At 38.0% G+C, this 27,808-nt stretch overlaps 2 protein-coding genes across 4 annotated transcripts; one reads left to right on the top strand and one right to left on the bottom strand.

Moving 5' to 3' along the window:
- Nucleotides 1–1,135: 1,135 nt before the first annotated feature.
- On the top strand, nucleotides 1,136–17,499 carry LOC121390086 (alkaline phosphatase-like). Of its 2 annotated transcripts, none has more exons than XM_041521800.1 (11): nucleotides 1,136–1,154; nucleotides 3,416–3,536; nucleotides 5,749–5,969; nucleotides 7,627–7,807; nucleotides 8,823–8,992; nucleotides 9,499–9,606; nucleotides 10,318–10,420; nucleotides 11,461–11,601; nucleotides 12,530–12,721; nucleotides 15,832–15,948; nucleotides 16,872–17,499. In XM_041521800.1, the coding sequence occupies exons 2-11, from the start codon at nucleotides 3,476–3,478 to the stop codon at nucleotides 17,147–17,149; spliced, it is 1,572 nt and encodes a 523-aa protein (XP_041377734.1). In that variant the 5' UTR covers nucleotides 1,136–1,154; nucleotides 3,416–3,475; the 3' UTR covers nucleotides 17,150–17,499. The 2 variants fall into 2 exon arrangements, with proteins under 2 accessions (XP_041377734.1, XP_041377733.1); XM_041521799.1 differs by lacking the exon at nucleotides 1,136–1,154 and adding an exon at nucleotides 2,903–3,004.
- A 3,144-nt stretch (nucleotides 17,500–20,643) lies between these two features.
- Nucleotides 20,644–25,148, bottom strand: LOC121390519 (dynein light chain 2, cytoplasmic). Of its 2 annotated transcripts, none has more exons than XM_041522349.1 (2): nucleotides 24,990–25,148; nucleotides 20,644–21,086 (listed from the first exon to the last, which is right to left on the bottom strand). In XM_041522349.1, exon 2 carries the CDS (start codon nucleotides 21,083–21,085, stop codon nucleotides 20,816–20,818), a length of 270 nt encoding a protein of 89 aa, XP_041378283.1. In that variant the 5' UTR covers nucleotide 21,086; nucleotides 24,990–25,148; the 3' UTR covers nucleotides 20,644–20,815. The 2 variants fall into 2 exon arrangements, with proteins under 2 accessions (XP_041378283.1, XP_041378284.1); XM_041522350.1 differs by having other exon boundaries at nucleotides 24,980–25,108.
- Between the last annotated feature and the right edge of the window lie 2,660 nt (nucleotides 25,149–27,808).

Below are 27,808 nucleotides of genomic sequence, written 5' to 3'. Positions count from 1 at the left end.
ACCTCATCTTTCTGGACTGTCAGTCCAAGACAGTGGATTAGTGGTTAGTTTGTTAGTGGTCAGTGACCAAAAAAAAAGTCGGTGTAGTGGCCTCACACCTTACCATTGAGTCGTTAAACTCGGCTCTGGGTGGGAGCCGGTACCGGGAGGCGAACCCAGTACCTACCAGCCTTACGTCCCATGGCTTAACCACACTACTCCATCGATGTCGATCAAATGAGAAGTTTGTTTTGTTTAACGACACCACTAGAGCACAATGATTAATTAACCATCGGCTATTGGATGTCAAACATTTGGTAATTCTGACACGAAGTCATCAGAGGAAACCCGCTACATTTTTTCCTAATGCAGCAAGAGATCTTTTATATGCACTTTCTCACAGACAGGAAAGCACATACCACGGCCTTTGACCAGTTGTGGTGCACTAGTTAGAACGAGAAGAAGCCCAATCAGCTGAATGGATCCACTTAGAAGGTTCGATCCTGCGACGCAAACACCTAAAACGAGCTCTCAACCGACTGAGCCAAATCCCGTCCCCTCGGTCTAAAGAGATGCATTTCTGTTATCTTAAAGGGACATTCCTGAGTTTGCTGCAATTTTTAAGATGTTATCGACTGACAAACTTTTTAACGATTGTAATTACATATCAAATATAGTTTTCTGCATAAAATATTAATGGCTGTATATTAAACGTGTTTCTGATCGTTCTAATATTTGTACTAGGTTAACTTTCATTTCAGTTCCTAAAGTATATTTTTTTGTACGTACGAAATTATTTAAGCCAAAATCCACTTTGGGCTTCTTACAAATATTAAGACGACCAGAAACACATTGAATATATAGTCACTGATATTCAAAACAAGAAAATATATTTAATATGCATCTTTAATCGTAGAAATATTGTATTAGTCGGAAACATCTTACAATGGAGCAAACTCAGGAATATCCCTTTAAGCTATTAACATCTGTTAACATCAAACTACATGTATCCGTTCGCCGACAATCCTGATGGTATTACGTCGAATACAGGATGATATGCTTCAGCGCAAATTGCCATGTGTTTCGACTTGAAGGCAAGGTTTGCACTCTGCGGATGTCTGCCAACACCCAGTTTCAAGGGCAGTTCCACACACTATGACACAAGGAAGGTGGATGTGAGTATTGTCTCTGTGTCCAGCCAGCAATACAGTTATTTGAATACAATGCTCACTATTTGTATGTATTGGAATGTAATAGCCACCGTTTATTTGAATGGAATATCAATATAATCTCCACCATTTATTTCAATATAATCTCCACCATTTATTTCAATATAATCTCCACCGTTTATTTCAATATCATGTTCACCATTTGTTTCAATGTAATGTCCACCATTTATGTAAATGTAATGTCCACTATTTATGTAAACGTAATGTCCACCATTTATTTCAATGTAATTTCCGCCATTTATATAAATGTAATATCCACCATTTATTTCAATGTAATGTCCGCTATTTAGTTCAAATCAATGCCCGCCATTTCAGGGGTTCGTGGGAGTAATATCATATACCTGTTGGTGGCATTACTCATGACGGATGTCACCTTTAGCGAACACCTGGTACCATCACTGTTTCCCAGGAGCTCTGTCCTGTGTTAGTTTTGATTTAATAAACTAGTCTGGGAGTGGCAGTCCTCCATGAGCGGTGCAGGAAATATGTATAAAAATATCCAGTAAATGATATCCTCGGGGATGGCTGTCTTCCTATAGACGAGGCACTAAATAGAGAATGATAGAATCAACCACTATTTTGCCAAATGCCAATTCGATTCTGCACTAGGATCGAACCACCTCGGTGGATCCATTCAGCTGATTTTTTTTTCTCTCTCGTTACAACCAGTGCACCACAACTGGACAAAGACTGTGCTATCTCGGATCATAACAATAGTTATATTATAGATCACTGTCCATGTTCATCTGTATGCATGAATTGAACTTCACCCTGAATCAGTTTCTATTAGTTTTTGTTATTTTTAACATAGTTTGTTGCTGCTTAGACCATGGACACAAATGTAAAGCAGTGATTCGGGGCTTCCAACCCCGACACTGCTATATGATCTGGGACAATAAATATGTATTAAAAAAGAAAAAAGACTGTGTTATGTGGCTGTCCTGTCTGTGGGAAAGATTCCTTGCTGCATTAGCAAAATGTAGCGGGTTTCCTCTAATGACTACACGTCAGAATTACCAAATGTTTGACATCCAACAGCCGATAATTAATTAATAAATGTGCTCCAGTGGTGTCGTTAAACAAAACAAACTTGTTTCTTCTTTTTGAGATACGGTTTTACGATAATTTCAACAAAATTGAGAGAGAAACATCTTACAATGGCAGAAAGTCCAGAACTGTCACACTAAAAAAAAAGAAGAAAAAAAGAGTAAATTTTGTTTTATTTAACGACGCCACTAAAGCACATTGATTTTTTTAATCTTATCATCGGCTATTGGACGTTAAACATATGGTCATTCTGATACTGTTTTTTAGAGGAAACCCGCTGTCGCCACATAGGCTACTCTTTTACGACAGGCAGCAAGAGATCTTTTATTTGCGCTTCCCACAAGCAGGATAGCACAAACCATGACCTTTGTTGAACCAGTTATAGATCACTGGTCGGTGCAAGTGGTTTACACCTACCCACTGAGCCTTGCGGAGCACTCACTCAGGGTTTGGAGTCGGTATCTGGATTAAAAATCCCATGCCTCGACTGGGATCTGAACCCAGTACCTACCAGCCTGTAGACCGATGGCCTAACCACGACGCCACCGAGGCCGGTAAAGAAGCGAACCCATCAAAGATAAAGACATAAAAGACCCTCCCCCAATATAACAGTATCTGGAACTGCCCTTAAATTCCAGCCTCGGTATCACCGTTTGTAAAGGTTACGAGTTTTCCAAGCAAGGAAGATGCATTGTTAAACCACCGCAATATGCTCATAGTATGGACGTCTCTTCAGTGATCAAAGAAAGGTAATTATCAAGTTGTTACTTCCACCCTCCCACATTCAAACATATATTTACCCTCACCCCATATTTGTTACAGACAAGCAGACGTTCGTTTCTGATTACACCCCTGCACTCCGTCAGTTCGATACAAGGCGCACGAAAAAACTGAACGAACGGCATTTCTAAATGTTGTATTCAATGGATGATTAAAATATAATCAGGATGGAACAGATTCAGAAATTAAAAGTTAGTTTGTTTCTTGTTTAACGACATCACTAGAGCTAATTAATTAATTAAAAGCATTTTCTCGTTTTAGTACAACCGAAACAGAGAAATCTAAAATGAAGCGGACACTCAAAGGCCCCGCCCTTCACTAGTTTGCTCTAAATGTTCTCTCTTTTGTTTTTTAAATTATATTTGTCGTCTGGATTTCAGTGAACAACCTGAACTGTGAGAGTACGTGAGTGAAACCGGAGTCTGTGTCGAATTGGGAACATGATGCCATGGAAAACTCTAATTCTGCTCAGTGTCTGCATTGTAGTCTGCTCGGCAGAGAGTGAGTACAGAACTACATCGAGCAAGAAAAGAAACCTGAACATCATACAAACAGACAGACAGACAGATATCTTTATTTACGTCTCACCTCATGTACAACATAATTACAATTAAAATAAACATATAAAAGTACATAAGCCATTCCATAGAGAATTGTGAGAGACGATATATACAATAAACAAATATTCACATTTATACTAGATATAATAATATATAAAAGATATTAATATTAATATATGTACACATGGGTACGTCATCGTAATATACAATAAGCTTATGACAATAAACGAAACATACAAATTAATCAAAAATATAAAACGTCTCTATGTCTCTGTTGTTAAAAAGCAAGTTTTGGCTGTTATAAAAGCAAATTTTGGTTCAGACAGTAACCCCCCCCCCCCCCCCCCAAAAAAAAAAAAGAAGAAGAAAAAACCCACACAAAACAAAACAAAAACAAACAACAACAACAACAACAAAAAACAACAACAAACAAATAAAAAAACCCAAAACAACAACAGCAACAAAACCCCATCTTATTAAAATTAAAATTATTAGGGTGTATAGCACCAAATCAAATCCCTTAGGAAAGAAAGAAAGAAATGTTTTATTTAACGACGCACTCAACACATTTTATTTACGGTTATATGGCGTCAGACATATGGTTAAGGACCACACAGATATTGACAGAGGAAACCCGCTGTCGCCACTTCATGGGCTACTCTTTTGGATTAGCAGCAAGGAATTTTTTATATGCACCATAAATCCCTTAGGCGACAACAATAACAATATGTGACTAAAACTCCTACATACAGCGTATCAATCGAAATATCAGCCGACATATATACTACCACTCATCACCCTTAAAGTAAATCATAAAAGTAAAGTAAAACAATAACGACACCACTAGAGCACATTGATTTATTAACCATCGGCTATTGTCAAACATTTGGTAATTCTGACATGGTCTTAGAGAGGATTTCTGCTACATTTATTTTCCATTAGTAGCAATTGATATTTTATATGCACTATCCCAAACACAGGATAGCACATACCACAGTCTTTGTCGTGTTGAACTAGCTGGAGAAACTGTAATGTAATCTAATCTAATGAAATGCAATACAATACAATACAATGCAATACAATGCAATGAAATACAATGCAATGCAACAGAATCCAATATAATATAATATAATATAATATAATATAATATAATATAATATAATATAATATAATATAATATAATATAATATAATATAATATAATGTATGATAAAATAATTATGATAAGATTAACTGGTAATTAGACTGTCAAAATGGCCGTTAAATGCTCAGAAGACATTAACAATTTGAATTGACAGAAAAACTAATGAGATCCTTACTGAATAATTTTAAATATATTAAATATATAAAATATATTAAAACTGACTTAAAACCTTACGTAAAATCCGCACGTTTCGTTTAAAGACATTAAACGTCCTCAGGGAAATAAAAATAATATAGTGCAATGAGACTAAAAACTGATTAACTGACACCAGATGAACAGATTACAAACAACACAACCTGAAGAAACTAAAAGAACCAATAAAATAAAATAAAATAAAATACGAAAATTAAAGAAAGCTAAATTGTTAGTTGCGTTTCTTTTGATGTTCAGTATATTTAGTGTTGTATTTAAAAAAAAAAAAATTGTTGTTTTTGTTTTAGTTGTTTTGTTGGGGGTGGGTGGGGTGTGTGGTCACCATGTCCTGTTGAAGGTCTCGTGGGGAGGAACGAAACTGCTGGCGCCAATCTTGTATGTTTGCCCTAACGTCAGATTGTAACCAAATACTAGGCCCGTAGGAATGATATGGAGTGGTGGGAGTTGGGGTGAGGGGGGGGGGGATTGAGTGGGGGGGGGGTGGTTATCACAATATTTAGTACTGGGGGCTACCGTCTCTAGTTTGGGTGGGGTACAAGCCAAATTTCTCTAAGACTATATTATGTCAAAATTACCAAATGTTTGACATCCAATAGCTGATTATTAATAAATCAATATGCTCTATTGGTGTCGTTAAACAAAACAAACTATAACCACCAATTAAATAATATGCTGGGGTAATGTTTCAAATAACCTCTTTTTTCACTTTTTAATTTTTTTAATTTTTTTAATTTATTTATTTATTTATTTATTTATTTATTTTATTTATTTATTTATATTTGTGTGTGTGTGTCCAGGCCGACAACAATGGTGGCAAGGTGCTCAGGCAGCACTGGCTAAAGCGCTGGACGTCAAACCGAACACGAACGTAGCGAAGAATGTGATTTTATTCCTTGGTGACGGAATGGACATAGCCACGATCACCGCTGGGCGCATTTACAAGGGACAGAAGCGAGGCAAGACTGGAGAGGAGACAGTCACCACGATGGAGTCGTTTCCCTTTGTTGCTTTGTCCAAGGTACACATTTTAGTTTGCATTTTATCAAAGAAGAAAGTTCTTCTGTATCAAAGTCCAAGGTGAAATATTTACGGAGTAAAAACAGCTCCGGTGTTGATTGGAAGTAATATGTGACATTGATTATTTGTGAAAAAAAGAAAGAATGTTTTATTTAACGACACACTCAACACATTTTATTTACGGTTATATAGCGTCGAACATATGGTGAAGGACCACACGGATAATGAGAGAGGAAACCCGCTGTCGCAACTTCGATTAGCAGCAAGGGATCTTTTATATGCATCATCATATAGACAGGGTAGTGCATACCACGGCCTTTGGTATACCAGTTGTGGTGCACTGGCTGAAAAGAGAAATAACCCAATGGTTATTTGTGAAAATACTATTGTCCATTGGCAATAAATAAATAAATAAATACACGTTTATTTCGTAAACAGTTGTTATGCGATATATACACAAGAGTTTGAAACCTGTGCAGGGCACCCCCAAAGACGGAACTGCGATTTTCAGAAACACTGATGGTAGCTAATGTAATTGTTATATTAACTTGGTAAATATTAAGGTAAATATTAACTTGAAACACTTTTATCACTTTAAATGTGCTTTTCTTAGAACAAATACAAATTAACTCTAGATATCGCATAGGATAGAGATTTAATTTTTAAAAATGAGGGTAGCTAATAAAAATATTCATCAAAAGTTTAAAGTTTGTTTTGTTTAACGACACCACCTAAGCACATTGATTTATTAGGCATTGGCAATTTGATATCAAACATTTGGGAATTTTGTCAAGTAGTATTCCGAGGAAACTCATTAAAGTGACAAACCCTTGTCATTAAACACTAACACATATTTTTCACTATATTAGAGCCGTTTAACGACACCACTAGAGCACATTGATTTATTAATCATCGGCTACTGGATATGAAACATTTGGTAATTCTATATAGACTTAGAAAGGTAACACGCTGCGTTTTTCCATTACCCAGAGACAATATAACGCATACCACGGCCTTTGATATACAAGCCGTGGTGCACTGGCTGGAACGAGAAGTAACCCAAAATGAGCCCACCGACGGGGATCGATCCCAGATCGCTTTACCACTGGGCTACGGTCCCGCCTCCCTTTATTTGGTTGTACTATACCAAATAAAATCCCATAAATGACAATGTTAACGCATGTGGTTAAAAACACTATATGCAATATATCAGCCAAATTATGACCTATAAATATGAATACTACAACCTCTACCTCGAAATATTAACTGAAAAAAGTGGAACCTTTCATTGCTCATTTTTTATATAACCGGATGTTTTTACGACACCCTCATTTTTTTATATAACCGGATGTTTTTACGACACTCCTAGTTTCCACACAAAATTGTAATACTTAGTTTTACAGGTACTTCATACACGTTTCAAGTACAACGCTACTTAAACAGTGGTACTAGATAAAATAAAATCACACACACGTATTGCCCAGATGGAACAAGACATTTTGACATCAAACACTAAAATATATATCAGCAATGGCAGGCAGGACTTGTGGAATTAACTGCTCTATCAAAAGTTAGGTGCACTCGAACTTTGACCCAGCCGGATGTTATTTGATTTAGTACTACCTAATTTGAAGTATATTTTATTATTTATCTTCCAGACGTACAACGACGACCGCCAAGTGGCCGACTCCGCTGGAACAGCTACCGCCTACCTGTGCGGGGTCAAGGCCAACTTTGGAACTTTAGGACTCGACAGCAGCGTGCCTCGTCCTGATTGTGCCAAACAATTGGAGGGCTCTGGTCATGTGACCTCCATATTAAAGTGGTCCAAGGATGAAGGTATCGTAGAAATAATCACTGCTATAAGTACACACGATTGCTTCCTAGATATCAGCATCCACACACTTTGTCTCATACTTATGCTGATGACACTGCACTACTAGCAACTATTGCTAGGTTCAAACTACCAACCGCCAGCAGAAAGTTGGCCAACTTTCTGCTGTCACGACTTCTACGACTGTCCAGTTGCTAGTCTGGGCGCTCTTACAACTCGATTCTCGTCGTATAACCCATTAGTTGTTAATCTGAGCGCAAATGTCGTAAGTCGGGAGTTGGGGAAATTACAACTCAACCGTCGATTTGGTCAACTTTCTACTGGCAGTTGGTAGTCTGATCCTAACATAAAGCTCACGAATTGCAAAAACCCCCACCTAAATACTTTTTTGAAATATTGACAAAAAATGGAAACTTAAAGGGACTGTCCTGAGTTTGCAGCCATTGTAAAATGTTTGCGATAACAGAGCCTTGTTGGTGACTACTATTTCATACTAAATACATTTTCTTGTCTCGAATGTGTTTGCGGTTGTTTACTAATGTTTGTAGCACTCAGTTTTTATTCGTGATAAATGCTCTTTTTTTTCGTACGTATGAAATTATTGGGAGATAAAATCCGGTTTGGGCTATCACTAGCATTAGGACAACAACAAACATCTTGTAAATACAGACACTGGTATTCTAAATAAGAAAATGTATTTAATTTGTATGTTACGTTATCAAAAAGGCTCTATTGGTCGGAAACATTTTACAATGGTTGTAAATTCAGGACTGTCCCTTTAAAGAAAATAATGGAATCCCCCCCCCCCCCCCCCCCCCCCCCCCCCCCCCCCCCCCAATATAATTATATTTAATGCAAATGCCTATTAGAAGACGTTTACCCTTGGAGATAAGGTTCTACCAAATGATGAAGGACACAAGTGGATCCGCCAATAAAAATTATTGATATAGGAGGAATACAATAATCAATCTACCTTCTACTTACTTATTTCATACATTTCAAATGCTACCTACATTTCAGGAAAAGCCGTTGGCATAGTAACCACTACACGCATAACGCACGCCACCCCAGCCGCCGCGTACGCTCACAGTGCAGATAGGAAATGGGAAAGTCCTTGGGACCTACGAGAAGACAATGTCATCAAGTGCCCGGATATTGCAGCTCAGCTCTTCGATAATGTTGATATTGATGTAAGTAGACATTAAATATAAGGCGGGACGTAGCACACTGACAAAGCTTGATGAGCGGTTGGTTTGGGATCGATCCCCGTCTGTGGGCCCATTGGACTATTTCTCGTTCCAGCCAGTGCACCGCGATCGGTGTTTCAAAGGCCGTGGCATGTGCTATGCTGTCTGTAGATTGGTGCATATAAAAGATCCCTTGCTACTAATGGAAAAAAATGTAGCGGGTTTCCTCTTTAAGAATATATGTCAGAATTACCAGATGTTTGACATCCAATAGCCGATGATTAATAAACAATGTGGTCCCAATAAAATAAATAATAATAAAGAGGAGCTTGTATATATTTAAGGGGTGGGCCTGCCACCCCCACCCCTCCCTAGAATACACCTCTGTTGGGGCGTGTGTGATTAATTCAAAACTGGATTCGTGAATTATGTTTTGTTTGTACAGGTGGTGATGGGTGGGGGTGGGGGGAGACGAACTATTCTTCTAAACACGTATTTTGTTTGTACAGGTGATGATGGGTGGAGGGAGACGAAATATTCTTCCGAACACGACAGCGGACCCTGAAACAGGAAAGGTTGATAAAAGACAGAGAACAGACGGACGAGATCTCATAGAGGTAACAACAACAATTACTACTACAACATCAACAACAACATAACAACAAAAACTACTACTACAACTATAGCTACAACAACAACTACTACAACAATAGCTACAACAACAACAACAACAACTACTACTACTACTACTACTACTACTACTACTACTACTACTACTACAACCACTACTACTACTGCTACCACCACCACCACCACTACTAATTCTACTACTACTACTACTGCTACTACTACAACACTACTACTACTACAACTACAACAACGCCTACAACTACAACGACAACAACAACTACTACTACCACTACAACTACAACAATTTCTACAACAACAACTACTACAACTACAACAACAACAACTACAACTACTACTACTACCACTACCACTACCATTACAACTACAACAACATTAACTACTACCACTACTACGTCTACGTCTAGATCTACATTTAAGGAAAACGGGCTTTGTAAATTCGGCCCTGGAAATTTACTATATGGTTAGCCATTTTGGTATTGTTGTACTTTGTAAAAAAAGAAATTGCCATAGATCTTTTTTTTTCTTTTTTTTCTTTTTTTTTTTGTAAAAAGGCTTCCTGAGTTTCGTTAAATGTATCCCCTTTCTCCATTTCTATTTTTACTCCTCCAGAAGTGATTTCAGAATAGGTACAACCCTGAAAATGCACGAACACCTAAATTACTAGAAATCTGTTTCAGGAATGGAAAACTTCCAAAGCTGCTAAAGGGAAAAACGCAACCTATGTGTGGAATAAAGGACAGCTTGATGCAGTCAATCCCAAGTCGACGGACTATTTGTTAGGTATGTTTTTAAATAGCAGGGACAGACACACGATTTTTCTAGGGAGGAGGCCAACATTTACCTGCAGTATACCGGGAGAGGCGGGGGTGTTTGAAAATGATGCCTACAGTATTCGAAATTATACTTACATTCCGCACCTGAACAATATGAACATACGTATAGCCTTCTATTCCAAAGATATTGGCATCAGGGGTAATGGAAAGGCAGATTCAGCTGCCAAATCCTCTTTGGATTTGCCGCCTGTGAAGGTTGGTGTACCTTATGCTGATTTTAAACATGGCGTTAACCGATTGGCAAGCTTCATTCTGTCAAGCTAGTCCTGGGAGAGTGGCAGTCCTCCTATAGGCGGTGCAGGAAGGGTGAAATAATCTTGCTAGCATCGGTCATATCTACTTGACTCATTATTTTATCTTCAAGAAGGATCCTCCACCTCCGTGTCAGTGTGCTTTGACGGTGCGTCACATTTTGGTGCAGTGCAACCATCTTAAGAAAACCAGAATATATATATTTGGTAGAAGAAATGTGATGGAATCATTTCGATTCCATCCTTAACTTTTGTTGCAATTTCTTCGTAATACTGAATTTAATGATACAATTTAATTTTACCTATCTGTAATATTTGTAATTTTTTGCACAATTTTTTACACTGTATTTTAATTTAACTCTAGGGTGCACCTCGAACTTTGACCCAGCCGGACGTTATTTGGTTTAGTACTACCTTAAAAATGCCGATGCCCTTTGGTGACAAATTTGGTTACAAATGAGTGACAATTTGCCAAGCTCGTCTATGTTGTAGAAGTCTTTGAAATGTCCATATTGTATGATTCTATGAATAGTGTATACTATCACTTTTATTGTATTTTATATTGTTTTACTAGCCGTCGGGCCTGGGGAGTCAAAACATTTACTTGCCCGACGAGGAATAATGCTGGGCATGGGCGTCGCGCTATCGTATTTCAGATTCTCTGTATAAGACTCCATACTGTAGGACTCTTTGATTCGTCTATATTGCAGGACTCTTTGATTCGTCTATATTGCAGGACTCTTTGAATCGTCACATATGCAGTACGAGTTAGACCGGGACAAGAGCACGAACGGAGATCCATCAATTGCCGAGATGACAAAGAAAGCGATTGAAATGTTAAATAAAAACAAAAAGGGATACTTTCTTCTTGTTGAAGGTATTTGAAGTTAGTTACAAGTCATTGGTGTAGCCGGGAAACTAAATCGATGGGGAAGGGGTATTCACTAGGATGTTATCAAAGGCTGTGGTATGTACTGTCATGCCTATCTAAAAGTATATATAAATGATCACTTGTTGCTTTTTCGGTAACTGTAGCCTATGTGGCGGCAGTGGGTTCCCCTCTTTCTCTCTTTATACCAAATGGCCACATCATCATATGTTAGACTCGAAATAACCGAAATTTCAAATGTGCTGAGGTGTCGTTAAAATAAACATTCCTTTCCTTTTCTTGGGGGCAGGATCTAGCTCAGTCGGTAGAGCGCTCGCCAAAGATGTGTACATCGTAGGATGGAATCACCCTCGTAGACCCATTATCCCGTTCCAAACAATACACCATGACTGGTATATCAAAGGACGTGGTATGTACTGTCCTGACAGTGGCAAAGTGCACAGAAAACTCGTTTGCTACTAACTGAAAAATGAAGCGGGTTTTTAATTTAAAAAAAAGTCAGAATTGCCAAATGTTTGACACCCAGTACACGATTATTAATGACCCCTGCGTGTGCTGTAACCTCACCGTGGTGCAGGCGTGTAACATTCTTTTTGAGAATGTCTAATACAGCACAACATTGAAGTTTTGAGTAAAATTCAGTATCCGTAAAAATTCTGTGATATTTGTGTTTTTGCACAGTTCTTTACACTGTTTTTGTTTAAGTCTTGAATTTTTATATTGATGTTGATCATCACTTTATTTGTTTGCATTACCATAGTTTGACACCCAATAGCCGATGTATTTTTCGTGCTGGGGTGTCGTTAAACATTCATTCATTCATTCACTCATTCGCTTATTAATGAATCAATGTGCTCTAGTGGTGATGTTAAACAAAAGGAACTTTAAATTTTCCATTTCTTTCATTTCCTTATAGGAGGCCGGATAGATCACGGTCACCATGACAACTCCGCCATCAGAGCTTTAGAAGACTTTGTCGCGTTCGACAATGCCATTTCCGTTGCCGTGGAGATGACCAATGAAAAAGACACTCTCATCGTGGTTACGGCCGACCACGGCCACACATTCACCATTGGAGGATACCCGTCACGTGGAAATAACATTCTAGGTAATTGTTCTTGTAGGACAAAGGGGCGGTACGTAGCCCAGTGGTAAAGCGCTCGCTTGATGCGCGGTCGGTTTGGGATCGATTCCCGTCGGTGGGCCTTTTGAGCTATTTCCCGTGCCAGCTAGTGCACTACGACTGGTATATCAAAGGCCGTGGTATATGCTCTCCTGCCTGTGGGATGGTGCATATTAAAGATCCCTTGCTACTAATGGAAAAATGTATTGGGCTTCCTCTCTAAGGCTATATGTCAAAATTATCAAAAGTTTGACATCCAATAGTCGATGATTATAAATCTGTGTGGTCTAGTGGTGTCGTTAAACAAAACAAACTTTACCGTTTTGTAGGACAATGGCTAGAACAAGATTTATAATTCCAGTATTAGCTACAATTCGGCAAACTAAGTCAAACTTACTCAAATAGGTCCATTTCTTTTTGATGAACCGCTCCAAATTATGCGCCAAATTACCTCATGAAAACTGCGCAATCTTTTATATTTTGAACTTAAAGGCATACTGTCACGGATTTAAGAACCTTATTTCTCTAAAAATGGATAATAAATAAAAATTACATTAATTGTTGGAAACAAAATCTAGCTATCGCATCACCTTAACTGAACCATGATGGAGTGAAATCCATGTCATCCCTTCTCGGCAATTTTAGTTTTTTGAATTATGGACCATTGCCATATTTCAATTATTTTTACAAAATGTCATTAATAAATGGAGTATGAGGGTTATGAAGATGGTTGAATAAAGTACATTTAGGGACAAATCAAATTAAATTTGTTCAGGTAATACTTTGTTTGACCATTAAATAGGTCTGTGGTCTGTGACAATATGCCTTTAATCCTACGGGACATTCATAACAGTGGCGTAGGAAAGTGCCAAAAAGTGTGTATGTGTGTGTGTGGGGGGGGGGGGGGGGGGGCAGCACACGTTTATATTTACACACTTTTATACTATTATAAAGCAAAATATCTGAAAAGTGGGGGGTACATGCCCCCTTGCCCCCCTCCCCTCGTTTCCTACGCCAGTGCATAATTCAATAACTCCACAAATGCTTCCTTCTCCCACCCACCCCAAACACTTTCCTGTCCTGGACGGAGGAGGCGGCATGGGTCGACGCCTGACCTCTGGACAGGCATGCGCTGCAACAGATTGCTCTGAATGTGCACGTTAAAACCTATGGCCTGACCTAACCTGACCTGACCTGACTAGAAAAAAGCATGCATTTAATTGTTCATCTTACAGGTCCATAGAAACCGGGGGAGGGCATTGGTGTTAGCAGATAGGTGGCGGCCAATCACAATCACATGTTTTTTTTCATCTATTTTAATATATATTTTATAATATACTGCATGGCCTGTCTTACAATTCTAAGAGGACTTATTACTATAATAGACGTGGTGTTTATTTGGTTGACCATCCCACCTCACCCCACCCCATTCTCCACCTCAGTATAAAATTCTGGCCACGCCGGTGGGAAGGGGGCGTACCGTTTTCAAAATAATGCGTCAATTTTATTCATAAATTGAATACAGAAATCTTTTTTTTCCTTACTTTTTTCTTTTCTTATTTTTGCTTGCTTTTTTATAATAAAAAAAATAAATAAAAAATAAATATAAATAAAAAACATGTTTACTAGCTAAATGGGGCAGGTCAAATTACGGATGTTAAAAAGAGCGTTACCAGAAGGGGTTTAAAATTTGCCATATTTTATTCTGAAACCAAATATAATCTTTTATATGCAGTTTACTTAATTCTCAATTCTTAATAAACATTAACAAATGAGTGAGATAATTAATAAGTGAACGAACGAATGAGTGGGGGTTGAATGCATAAAGTGATGAAAAATGAACCAATCAATCAAGTTAAAAGTAAAGTTTGTTTTGTGTAACGACACCACTAGAGCACATTGATTTATTAATCATAGGCTATTGGATGTTAAACATTTAGTAATTCTGATAAAAGTCATCAGAGGATATCGCTACATTTTATTCTAATGCAGCAAGGGATCTTTTATATGCATTTTCCAACAGACAGGAAAGCACATACTATTGCCTTTGCATTGGTTGGAACGAGAAAACCCCAATCAGTTGAATGGATATACCGTGGTTCGATCCTGCGACGCAAGCACCTCACGAAAGCACTCAACCGACTGAGCTAAATCCTGCCTCGAAGAAATGCAAGAACTATTGGTGTATGGGCGAATGAATGAATTAATTAATAACAAAATTCATAATTTACTAATCAGTTATTAATTGCAGAGGGCGGGACATAGCCCAGTGGTAAAACGGTCGGTTTAGGATCGATCCCCGTCGGTGGGCCCATTGGGCTATTTCTCGTTCTAGCCAGTGCACCACGACAGATATATCAAAGGTCGTGGTATGTTTCTATCTTGTCTGTGGGATGGTGCATATAAAAGATCCCTTGCTGCTAGTAAAAAACATGTAGCAAGTTTCCTCTCTAAAGCCCCGGTCACACTGTCAAGGATCGTCTGGCCGGATCCACGACGGATGAAAACCTCGGATAGAGGTCTATCCGCGGTCCCCTATGGATGCACCACGGTTTAACTACGGTTGTCAACGATAAACCAAGGATCATTAAGGATAGGGGTTTAATTGACAACGGGGAGCGCTACAGTTTAATACGGACCAAAACGGATTGTCACGAATGATGCTAGATCGTATCCGTGGCTAACCTGGCGTTCTGATCCTTGACAGTATGACCGGGGATTACTACGATTAAGTACGGTTTATTAAGGATTAGAACGGATCATTACATTTTTCTACGGATCATTAAGGATGTACTACGGCTGTTCGATCCGTGATAGATTTCTGGACATGTTCAAAATTTTCACGGACATACAAGTACTACTACGATTGATCAATGATTTAATACGGACAGCTACGGACCTCTACGGACCACAACGGATTGTCACGAATGATGTCAGATCGTATCCGTGGATAACCAGGCGTCCTGATCATTGACAGTGTGACAGAGGCTTAAGACAATAAGTCAGAATTACCAAATGTTTAACATCCAATAGCCGATGATTAAGCAATGTGTTCTAGTGGTGTCGTTAAACTAGTAAACTTTTTTTTATTGCAGGTTTAGTGGACAAAGGAAGCCATAGCTTCACGCCCTATGACAAGATGCCATTTGTGACTTTGTCGTATGGAAGCGGCCCGGGACGGCTACGGGCAAACCTAACAGGTGTTAAAACAGGTAAATGCTGATTCTAGTATATAGTCGAATTTATCCCATTATAATTTACCCATAATATCCATATCATAAACCCATTTGATATTTGCCATTATTAACTCGGTAAATAATGTTTTGCTGTCAATGAGTCATTTGTTTATAGCCAATAAATCTGTATCCTAACCGGACGCGAGCGACTATTTTAGCATCTTCCTAAATCAAGGCTAATATTCGTTCCTCGTATTCAGCCTTGATACATGTAGTCAAGATTAGTGATATCCACTACTAGCACCCTCTATTGGAAGAAAATTTGTAACACCGATTATGTCCCTTACACGATGACATCGCTGATCAATCACAGCATCGGTAACATGTGACAATCTTGAAAGCAATATCAAAAATTAACCGCCGAAACCTTCTTTTTTTAAACATATCGTGACAAACACGACACGTTTCCACGGACGCTGACGCTGCCATCTTTGTTTACAATAACAAGGGAATCTATAAGGAGCGTTGCGATTCGTTGCAATCATATCTCATCGCATCCAATGAAATTTAAGCATTTTGTGGCACGATTTCTTGATGACATGTATCAAGGCTGAATACGAGGAACGAATATTAGTCTTGATTTATGAAGATGCTATTTTAGAAATCATTGATTTTAATTACCGTATTGACATTGGCGATTGACATCGATGGTTTCTAAAATAATCGCTCGCGTAGATCACGTCCGGTTAAGCTATAAGCACATACCACAGCCTTTGACCAGCTGTGGTGCACTGGTTGAAACAAGAGAAAAAAAACGAAAAAAAACCTAAACAAAACAAAATCAGTTGAATGGACCCACCCGAGGTGGTTCGATTCTCCGACGCAAGCACCTCGAGTGAGTACTCAACCGACTGAGCTAAATCCCGCCACTTTTCAAATTGATTCAATGTCTTATTCAGATGCTCCAGACTATCTTCAATACAACTCTGTCCGGATGCCGTTGGCGACTCACGGCGGCCAGGACGTCGCCATCTTTGCCCGCGGTCCCATGTCGCACCTGTTCCACTCCGTGCAAGAGCAGAACTACATCGCCCACGTCATGGCCTACGCGTCGTGCGTGGGCAGCAACAAGAAACACTGCAGCAGCGCCAACACGCCACAGGGCGGATCCAACGTCAGAGTGGGGGTGGTGACATTAGTTGTGTGCATCGTGGCAGCATACAATAACCTATTTTAATGAGGTTAACAGTAGTTAATGTATATCACAGTTTTATTCTTTACTGTACTTTTTGTTTTGTATTGAACATATGATTATTATCAGAGAGAGAGAGAGAGAGAGAGAGAGAGAGAGAGAGAGAGAGAGAGAGAGAGAGAGAGAGAGAGAGAGAGAGAGAGAGAGAGAGAGAGACTGGTTACTGTATCGACTTTATCCTTCGAAGGTTAAATATCGCAGCTGAAGTCTTTACTTTGCATGCGTGTGGAACAAATTATAAGAACTAGAATACATGTGTTATATATATCGATACATAAAATTAATATTCAACTACATGTATATGTAAATTGATGTCTTATTAAATGTGGACTGTATTTTTTGTTCTTATCTATGTCGAAATTATATATATATATATATATATATATATATATATATATATATATATATATATATATATATATATATATATGTATATATATATATATACACACACACAGTAGAATCTCATTGGCTCGAATGCCCAACGGTCGAAAATGGACAGAATTTTCAAAATAGCAATTAGTAAAAGAAATTAGTAGGATAAAAAAATAAAAAAATAAAAAAATCACAAGCCAAAAATAAAATGAATATGCTCGGCCGACTATTTATATAATTTGGAGCATTTTTAAAGGACAGTCCAAAAATAAATAAGAGAAAGAAGAAAGGATCGGACTATTTAATAATATCTTTTAAAAAGAAGTAATTTGAACGAAGGTCTAAAAGTTTAAAGTCCGATCTATATGGTCCGAGCCGGGGTGTGTGTGTGTGTGTGTGTGTGTGTGTGTGTGTAAGTTTGAGGTGGGCGGAATTTGGTATACGAATTTAGTAGTTGGTCAAAGACCGAAAGGAAAATGAGCTATATATATATATATATATATTTATCCTATAACTTACCCATGATATCCGTCATAAACCCATATGATAATTTACTTTATTAACCCGGTTAATAATGGTATGCAAATCTGCAAGGTCTCTAGGTAATTTGTTGCTGTAGATGGGTCATTTGCTTACAAGCCAACAAGACCCGTGTACCTGAGCGTAACGTTTTCAAAGATTTGTTTAAAATGCATGACGTCAAACTAATTTGTGCTAATCGTGATGACGCCATATTACCGATGTAATTACTGTGCTTTACTAAAAATTGAATTAAAATGTTATTTTAAAAGTGTTATAGGATAAAACAGAAATTCATGTTCATTCCTGGCCTAGTGTGAAAGAAAGAAATGTTTTATTTAACGACGCACTCAACACATTTTATTTACGGTTATATGGCGTCAGACATATGGTTAAAGACCACACAGATTTTGAGAGGAAACCCGCTGTCGCCACTACATGGGCTACTCTTTCCGATTAGCAGCAAGGGATCTTTTATTTGCACTTCCCACAGGCAGGATAGCACAAACCATGGCCTTTGTTGAACCAGTTATGGATCACTGGTCGGTGCAAGTGGTTTACACCTACCCATTGAGCCTTGCGGAGCACTCACTCAGGGTTTGGAGTCGGTATCTGGATTAAAAATCCCATGCCTCGACTGGGATCCGAACACAGTACCTACCAGCCTGTAGATCGATGGCCTAATCACTACGTCACCGAGACCCGTTGGCTTAGTGTGAGCCTATCTACTCGTTGGAGGTTACTTACCCTAGGCGCGTGTGTGGGTCGACCCACCACCACTTCCTGCTCGATCTAATTTTCTTTCCTTTTACATACATATTCACGAGCATGGTCTCTGCCCCCCCCCCCCCCCCCCCCCCCCAAAAAGAAAATATAAAAAAAACCTAACGAGTCTAGACCCTTCCCCAGGATAAATTCCCGGACACTCACTGTACCCAGACTTGTTCCCACTACATATCGCCCCATCCACAAATTGAACTGACTTAAAGGGACATTCCCGAGTTTGCTGCAATTTTCAAGATGTTATCGACCAACATACTTTTTAACGATTGCAATTACATATCAAATATATTTTTTTCTGTATAAAATATTTGTGGCTGTATATTAAACGTCGTTTTAATTAAATATTTGTACGAGGTTGAATTTAATTTAATTTCCTAAAATATATTTTTTTCGTACGTACGAAATTATTTGAAGACAAAATCCAGTTTGGGCTTCTTACAAATATTAAGACGATCAGAAACACACTGAATATACAAACACTGATATTCTAAACAAGAAAATATCTTTAATATGCAAGTTTAATCGTAGAAATATTTTATTAGTCGAAAACATCTTACAATGCAGCAAACTCAGGAATGTCCCTTTAATAGGAAATCAGGCGCGGATTAATAAATTAAAAAAAATGTAAGTAGGGGTGGGTATCTAGTCAACTACTCGAATGAAACAACAAAAACCCCACCCAATACCCTTTTGTTTTCGTCCTCGGTAGTCGGGGAGAGAAATGAAAAAACCGCAGGCAGATAGAGATAAAAAGAGATAGAGCAAGCGAGCAAGCAAGAGAGAGAGATGAGATAGAGAGAGAGAGAGAGAGAGAGAGAGAGAGAGAGAGAGAGAGAGAGAGAGAGAGAGAGAGAGAGAGAGAGAGAGAGAGAGAGAGAGAGACAGTAGTGAGTAGGTTTTCTGCTAGATAGTACGAAAGGTAAAATTACGCCCCTTAAAATCTTGAAAATTAATATATATATATATATATATAATGTTGTGTCCAATTTCAAACCCATAACTACCTAGTAGGGTACCTATGATTGGTTTTGCTTGTATTACGTACCCAGAACCCTCAAATTATTTTCTAGCAGAACCCCTGATGGCGTAATAAGGTAAGATTAAATAAATAAATGCATGGAACATGCCCATTTGCTTTTTCACTACTACATTCACCCATACAAGTTATACCTGGGATCGAACTTAGCGACAGCAATTGCCGTCGTTCAGATATAAATTGCCGTAGGTCGGGAGTGTTACCACTGGTTATACATTTCTGCCGACGGTAAAGCTCCTCAACGATGGCAAACTATATACCTGGTGTATGTATTATCTGCTAGTATTTAACATTTGTGTTTTTGACATACACCAAAATAACATTTCAGTCATGTTGATTTGCTGCAAGTCATTTGAAAAAAACACCCCAAAAACCCAACTTTCCGTAGACAGGCTCAAAATTATTGCCGTAGTCAACACACATACGTTTTCACATTTAAGAGGTTAAGCAGAACCACAAAAAGAAGGCTTATAAATATATCCTGTTTTTAATGACAGTTATAACTTGACCGGAAGCCAATAAAAACAAATCTTTAATTCACACACATAATCTGCTTGCACGCATCCGATAGTAAAATCTTTCATCCCCACAAGGTAAAAAAAAAAAAAAAGAGAGAGAGAGAAAGAAAAAAAAAGAAAAAAAAAATCACATATAAGTGTCACATCATTGCCTATGATTTCCTGCAGCTCCAAACATTATGTAATAAAAATGAAATAGAACATACTTCGTAATCATAGTAATTTTCCAGAAAAATGAAACAAAAATATTCATAGCACCTTGCCTTTATTGGCTAAAAATTATTGCAGTAGTTTCCTATCCATAGATCCGTTTAGACATTTAATCACATAATACACTTTGATATAATTAATACTGATGGAATTGGGACTTCCTTTTTTTTTCTTTCGTATGACTACATGTCTTTTTCTTTTCTTCAAAGTTCAACCCGATTTGAATAACAAAATGGCCACTTGTCCAAGGTAGAAGTAAATGAAATGCTTCGTTTCGTGGGTGACGTAGCTTCCGAAGTTCCTTCCCACAATGCAGTGCCATGTTGGGTTGTACTTCTTGTCGAACTCTTTCTTGATGAAGGCGGCAATGTCCTTCTCGATGTTGTACTTCTCGAGGGCCTGGGTGGCGCAGTCCACAGAGTCCTGTTGCATGTCCTCCGACATGTCGGCGTTCTTGATCACCGCTTTCCTGTCAGACATCCTGAAACGAAACATTAATCACATTTAGCAGGGTCGTAGCTTGGTGGGGGCAGCTGCCTCACTCCCGAAAAATTTTAGTTTCCTTGAGATGAGTACACTCCACCATGTGGCGTACCGTCAGAGTATTGCCAGTGGTCTAACGACAATAATAGGTAGGAGACTAACATATCGTAGTTGTTAACAATGTGGTTCGGATTTCAGCTTAGTATAATGTAGTCTTGCTATATATGAGATAACTGATTATTTTCTTGTTATTCCTCTGTAGTGAAATTAATCAAACAGTTATCTCGCATCAACACTACCAATCCATAAAACCATATCGCGGTTAGCGTCGTTTTCTTACTATCGTATGTATTACTAATTAGTTTTTATTTATTTCTGAACTGTTTTGTTGATTTTTTTTTAATTGCACACAAAAATGGTAGGGTTGTTTGTTTTGTTGGGGTTTTTTTTTGTACATTTTTTTCTAATACAGCCTGGGATCTTTTATATGCAGTTAGGGTTTCTGCCAGAGGGTAAAACGGGTATGGCGCCATACCCAAAATATTTGCAGATTTTTTTTTTTTTTTTAAGTTAAGCTTTTGACAAAATTAATTACTCTTATCATTTTCTTAGCCCTAACCCTAAACTTAATACATTTTCTTTCTGGGGAAGGCCCCCCCCCCCCCCCCCCCCCCACACACACACTTCCTGTTGACTGGTTGCATAGTTCCATAATGCCATACCCAGAATTTCTTTCTGGCAGAAACACTGGTAGTTTCCCCAGAAAGGAAAGCACATACCAGTCTTTAACCAGTTGTGGTGCACTGGTTGGGACAAGAAAACCCCCAATCAGTTGAATGGGTCCCAAGTGGTTCGATCATGCGACACAACCAAATAAGCGTACTAGACTGGTGGGCAGGGTGTCGAACGGGGCAACTGTCCCCTAGTGCTGGAGAAAATTCTCAAATTCGACCGAATGTGCTAACCCGAGACCTTTTTACCATCATAACCATGTATTTCTGTCATTCTACACAAAATTAGCTGCAATCCCTGTAAATATGCGTAGTGATTCGATTAACAACCCTGTTTAGCTGTTTGGCAGTAATACTATAGTCCGTCTTATCCTCATATAAAGATCTTTTTTTGTAAATAATTTTAGTTTGGCTTGACGCAAGGAAAACAGTAAAAGTGTTTTGGAAGTAACATAAGACGACAATGTGTGTGCAATTAAAAACAAAAATTCGGTTCAGAAATAAATAAAAATGTAATACATACCATAGTAAAAAAGAAAAAAAAAACTCTTACCGGCAGTTTGTTTTATGGACTGGTATAGTCTTGCTTTAATGAGATAATGGATATTCTTGTCGCTCCCTCTGTAGTGTCGTATCAAGACTACCAGTCCATAAAACCAAAATGGCGACTTAAACGCTGCAAGCGTCGTTTTCTTACTATGATATAATATTTATTTTCTCCAGTCCATTCTGACCATGTCAAGGTTGGGGAGCCTTGAATTCATGGCCTTACATCAAAGTAATATAATTTATATACAAGTACATATATCTAATTTGTTGTATAATAATGTTATATAGTCATATATAACAATCTGATACATACTATCTATACTAGCGCGAAACGAAAAAGACCTGGAATTCGAAACAAGCTATTGTTAGGGAATACGTTTCAGTCAAAGAGATTAAGCCATGGTGTCCATTGTTGATTAAAAATTTCGTAATTGCAATTCTTATATAAAATAAATCTTTCTATTTCAAACTTGTTTCGCAAAATGTTTTTAACTCCATTGATATTTAAAAAAAAATTCTGTACTTTCATACAGTAGATATAATATTTAATGTTGATAATCAACCAATTTACAAAGTTGCTATTTTCGTTATTGATCATACCAAACATAACAATATCTTGACCTAAAATAATGTCAATTCCTGTTTCAGTCAATATCCATTTACTATATGGTATATATTAGTTTTATTTATTTCTGAACCAAATATTTCTCTTTAATTGAAGACAAAAGACATGGCAGATTTTTGTTATATCTAAAAGACTTTTACGTTTCTTCTTGTCAAATCAAACTGATATTATTTAAAAAAAAAAAAAAAAAAAAAATTCTATAGGCGGATGAGACAGACTAAAGTCCGAACCAAATTGTTAACAACTACAATAAATTACTCTCATACTTTTAATTACCGTTAGATTTTTTCCACTTTTTGTCCAAACATAAATCGTGAAAAAAACAAAAACATTACAGGAGACTGTAACAATGTCACCGATATCGACTTCGCCGAGATTGCATAGGGCAAAATACATGCAATTTTTCACCGTCTGCTATTTTGCTTTTTCTGCAATACTCTTTAAGAATGTTGAAAGCCTCCTAAGTATCTGACGTAATTAATCTGACGTCATGATGAATGCATTGTAACTTAGTCCGAACCAAATTTTTAACAACTATAATAAATTATTCTCCTACCTTTAATTACCGTTACATTTCACCCAAATGTTTTCCAGACACAATTTTGAGAAAAAAAAACATTACAGTGACAGATTCCTCAAAGACTGTAACGATGTCGCCAGTATCGACTTCGCTGAGATAACATAGGACAAAATACATGCAGTTTTCTGTCGTCTGCCATTTTGTTTTTTTTATGGAGGGGTGAAAGCCTCCAAAGTATGTGACATAATTAATATAAAATCAATGATCTCTAGTGGTATCATTAAATAAAAATAATAATACTAAAATTAATATGACGTCATCACGTTTGCTTTTATATCATAAAATGTTATGACGTTGTTAGATTAAGTCATATCCTTTCACCCCTCTTGGACAATATTCCATAAAAAGTCAAAAGAAGAATAGAAGAAGAAGAAGAATTTATTTGCATAACACCCGAATATGGGCAGAGCAAAAATAACAATATAATATACATTTATCTGCAGTAACAGTAACATAAATATACATTAATTACATGAACAAACATCTGAATCAACAAATACATGTAATTTAAGCCTTATTATTAGTGATATTAATATTTAGGTAAAAGCAAGTATTGTCAGAAGTGTAGAGCCATAAAAAAACATCAACTATGGCGTTCGTGAATTATTTTTCACGAATCCACACACCCTCGTACATTCTCCATTAGTTTATACAGACGTGAAATGCAAACAATTTGAAATTACTTCCAACTCATATGCTTTCACGTAACTTAAAGCATCTCTTTACAAAATTGCAAATGATAGGGCATAACTCCGGAATATTGTTGCGTGTAAGAAATAAGAATTTTTCATTATTAGTCAAAAAAGAAAAATAGATCTAATAGCTTGGACTCCCATGTCCAGGTGACATTTCATCTATAAATAACCATTGAAATATCGACCAATTACACTTCGCCTTTAATAGGTTATTTGGGAGCATACAAATTCTAAAAATATCGGGCGAGACTATTTATGCATAGGCGAATTTGTTGGTCTATTTCAACACTGAAAACGGAACGGAGTGGGGGGGGGGGGGGGGGGGGGGGGGTGCAGTTTTGTGGCTGGCCAAACTTTGTGGGAAATTAACTGTAATTATGTTGGAGAGTTATTTATTATAGTTCTTAACAATTTGATTCGGACTTTAGGCTATACTATAGGTGCCACCAATGTACCATATCCGGTGTGGGTCCTACACTGATTCTGTACGAAGACAATGATGGTTTAAGAAGTGGTTAGTCAAAAACGGTTACGAATACAACAATAAAAACATTGGCGTAATTTAAAAAAATTATTTTTAACTTTTTATTTATAAACATTCGACCAGCGTTTTGGCGCCGTAAACAAAAACGTAGGTTGCGGCGAAACAAACTGCACTTAATTAACAAAATTAAACACAAATATGGTAAAAAAAAAAAAAAAAAAAATCACCTCCACTTACTTGAAATAATCAGGTTTCTCTGAACTCACTTAAATTCTTACTAACTGGACCTGCTAGTGAACGTGACCTTGGTCTATTTGAAAAAAATATACCGATAAATAACCAAATCTGTGAACAACGTTGTCAACCAGACTCTTAATTACGTGTTGCCAAGTTGCTGATTGGCTGAATTGACAGTTTGCGGCAGTAGTTTCTATCAAGCCCGGTACTAAGCCGATTTTGGCTTACGTATTTGTAAATAACATAATTAAGAAACACTATCGGATTCGGAATGCATGAAAGAATGTGGGTGGGTATATTGTTTGTGGAATATCATAACAATGTACTGACTTAAAGAAGCCAGTACTCCAACGGCTGGCGACATTTTAAAGTTTGCCCCACACTTTACTTTCGGCGCATTAACAACTGTGTCACAAGTTTCCTTAGGCCCTTGGCTATAGGCCTAGCCTAAATGTGACCAACCACATCATTGAATACAAGAAATAGGCTACACCCAAATTCCACTAAAAGAGTTGTTTTGCTCTCTCTCTCTCTCTCTCTCTCTCTCTCTCTCTCTCTCTCTCTCTCTCTCTCTCTCTCTCTCTGTCTCTCTCTCTCTCTCTCTCTAGGATGGGATGTAACCCAGTGGTAGTGCTCACTTGATGCGCGGTCGGTTGGGATCGATCCCTGTCGATGGGCCCATTGGGCTATTTATCGTCCCAGCCAGTGCACCACGACTGTTATATTAAAGGCAGTGGCATGTGCTGTCCTGCCTGTGGGATGGTGCATATAATAGATCCCTTGTTGCTAATGGAAAAATATAGCGGATTTCCTTATTAGACTATATATGTCAAAATTACCAAATGTTTGACATCCAATAGGCGATGATTAATAAATCAATGTGCTCTAGTGGTGTCGTTAAACAAAACATTTTTTTTTTTTTTTAACTCTCTCCCCTACTCTCTCCCTTACTTCCGTGTGTGTTGTATATAGGCCTACGCGCGCGCGCGCGTGTGTGTGTGTGTGTGTGTGTTTTGGTGTGTGTAAACATTTTTATTTTTGGGGCGTGTTTTGTGTTGTGTTTTTGGGGTTTTTTTTATGTTTAAACTTTGGGGGTTTTGGGTTTGTTTTTGTCTACTATCTCATTCATAACGAAACACGTTCCCAGTACCTGATACTTATTATTTTTGATCAACTGTTGTGAAAAAAGAAAAGAAAAAGGAAACACTACTTTTAAAGTGTTCCTAATTATCACAACACACCTTGACATTTAGGACGTATTTTACAAATATACTTTAAAAAAAAAAAAAAAAAAAAAAACGCGCGTCAGTTGAATGCAAAAATGTAGCGGGTTACCTTTAAGACTTACATTTCGAAAAATTACAAAATGTTTGATAAATTAATAAATCAATGTGCTCTAGTGGTGTCAAATGGAAGACGATCATATCACCAAACACCGTGTTGAGCGTTTTTAAAAACACAGTCAGAGGCGGATCCAGAACTTGGTAATGCGGAGGGCGGGGGGGGGGGGGGGGGGGCACTAGGGGCACTAAAGTATATTATGTAGTCGTACACCAAATAGTATTTGAGTGGGACAAAGTTCGAAGTGCATCCAACTTCCCACCCCATAGTTGAGGCTACCAGTCCTGTCATTGGTGATAAACGTGAGAGTTTGTTGTGATAAAATGTAATTTAATCTGAACTGGTGTCAATGTACCAACTACTATTGTGCTCAAAACATGCGTGGGCTACTACCAAAAATAGCCGCAGTGACACATTGTGTGCGAATCTGGGGTAGTCAATAGACGCTACCCGTTATTTCTGAAATCAGCAGCCTAACCCCCAATTTGTTTTCTGATTTACGTTAAGGGTGAGGGGTGGTAGTATTCATATCCATGGTGTATATATGTCGATTGATACGCTGCATGTAGGCGTTTTAGCCACACGTTACTATTGTCGTCTATGGGATTTGATTTGGTGGTATACACTATTAAAAAGCATTTTGAGTTTAAGGCAAATGAGATTAACTGCCAAAGGCAGCGAGTTTTGTAGGGGAGAGGGGAGTCGATGGTAAGTTCACCGGACAATTTATGAAATGAAGATGTCTAGAGACGCATTTTCCAGGCAGTTTAATGCTGTATATTGTGGCTAATTAAAAATATATATAAATATCATTATAAAGAGCAGGGGGCGGGACGTAGCCCAGTGGTAAAGCGTCCGCTCGATGCGCGGTCGATCTGGGATTGATCCCTGTCGGTGGGACCATTGGGTATTTCTTGTTCCAGCCAGTGCATCACGACTGGTATATCAAAGGCCGTGGTATGTACTACTAAAAGATCCCGTGCTCGAAAAGAATAGCCCATGAAGTGGCGACAGCGGGTTTCCTCTCTCAATATCTGTGTGGTCCTTAAGCATATGTCTGACGCCATATAACCGTAAAGAAAATGTGTTGAGTGCATCGTAATATAAAATATTTTCATTTTCCTTATAAAGAGCAAGTCAGACCGGTGGCGGGCGTCAATCCCTTGACCCCCCCCCCCCCCCACACACACACACCCCTGGATCCGCCAATGACGTTACAGCAACCAGACTGAGACTGGAGCAAGAAATTAAAATTTCAACAAGCATTAAAGTTACATTTAAAATGTGTTTTGTTTAACGGCACCACCAGAGCACATTGATTCATGGCTATTGCACATTTGGTAATTTTGACAAATATTTTTAGAGAGAAAACACGCTACATTTTTCCATTAGTAGCAAGGGATCTTTTGTAGGAACCATACCAGTCAGGATAGCACATACCACAGTCTTTGTGATCTCCTACCGGATGTCAAACATTT

Source organism: Gigantopelta aegis, chromosome 15, assembly GCF_016097555.1.
Source record: "Gigantopelta aegis isolate Gae_Host chromosome 15, Gae_host_genome, whole genome shotgun sequence".
NCBI classification, from domain to species: Eukaryota; Metazoa; Mollusca; class Gastropoda; order Neomphalida; family Peltospiridae; genus Gigantopelta; species Gigantopelta aegis.
The sequence above is the reverse complement of the archived record's forward strand: the minus strand, read 5'-3'. Positions and strand labels throughout refer to the sequence as shown.

Coding starts and splice junctions, on each gene's coding strand:
- LOC121390519 (XM_041522349.1), bottom strand. CDS start 21,085: ATGTCTGACAGGAAAGCGGTGATCAAGAACGCCGACATGTCGGAGGAC.
- LOC121390086 (XM_041521800.1), top strand. CDS start 3,476: ATGATGCCATGGAAAACTCTAATTCTGCTCAGTGTCTGCATTGTAGTC. Junction 10,421..11,460: donor GTCGACGGACTATTTGTTAG/GTATGTTTTTAA, acceptor TCTATATTGCAG/GACTCTTTGAATCGTCACAT. Junction 12,722..15,831: donor ACGTGGAAATAACATTCTAG/GTAATTGTTCTT, acceptor TTTTTATTGCAG/GTTTAGTGGACAAAGGAAGC.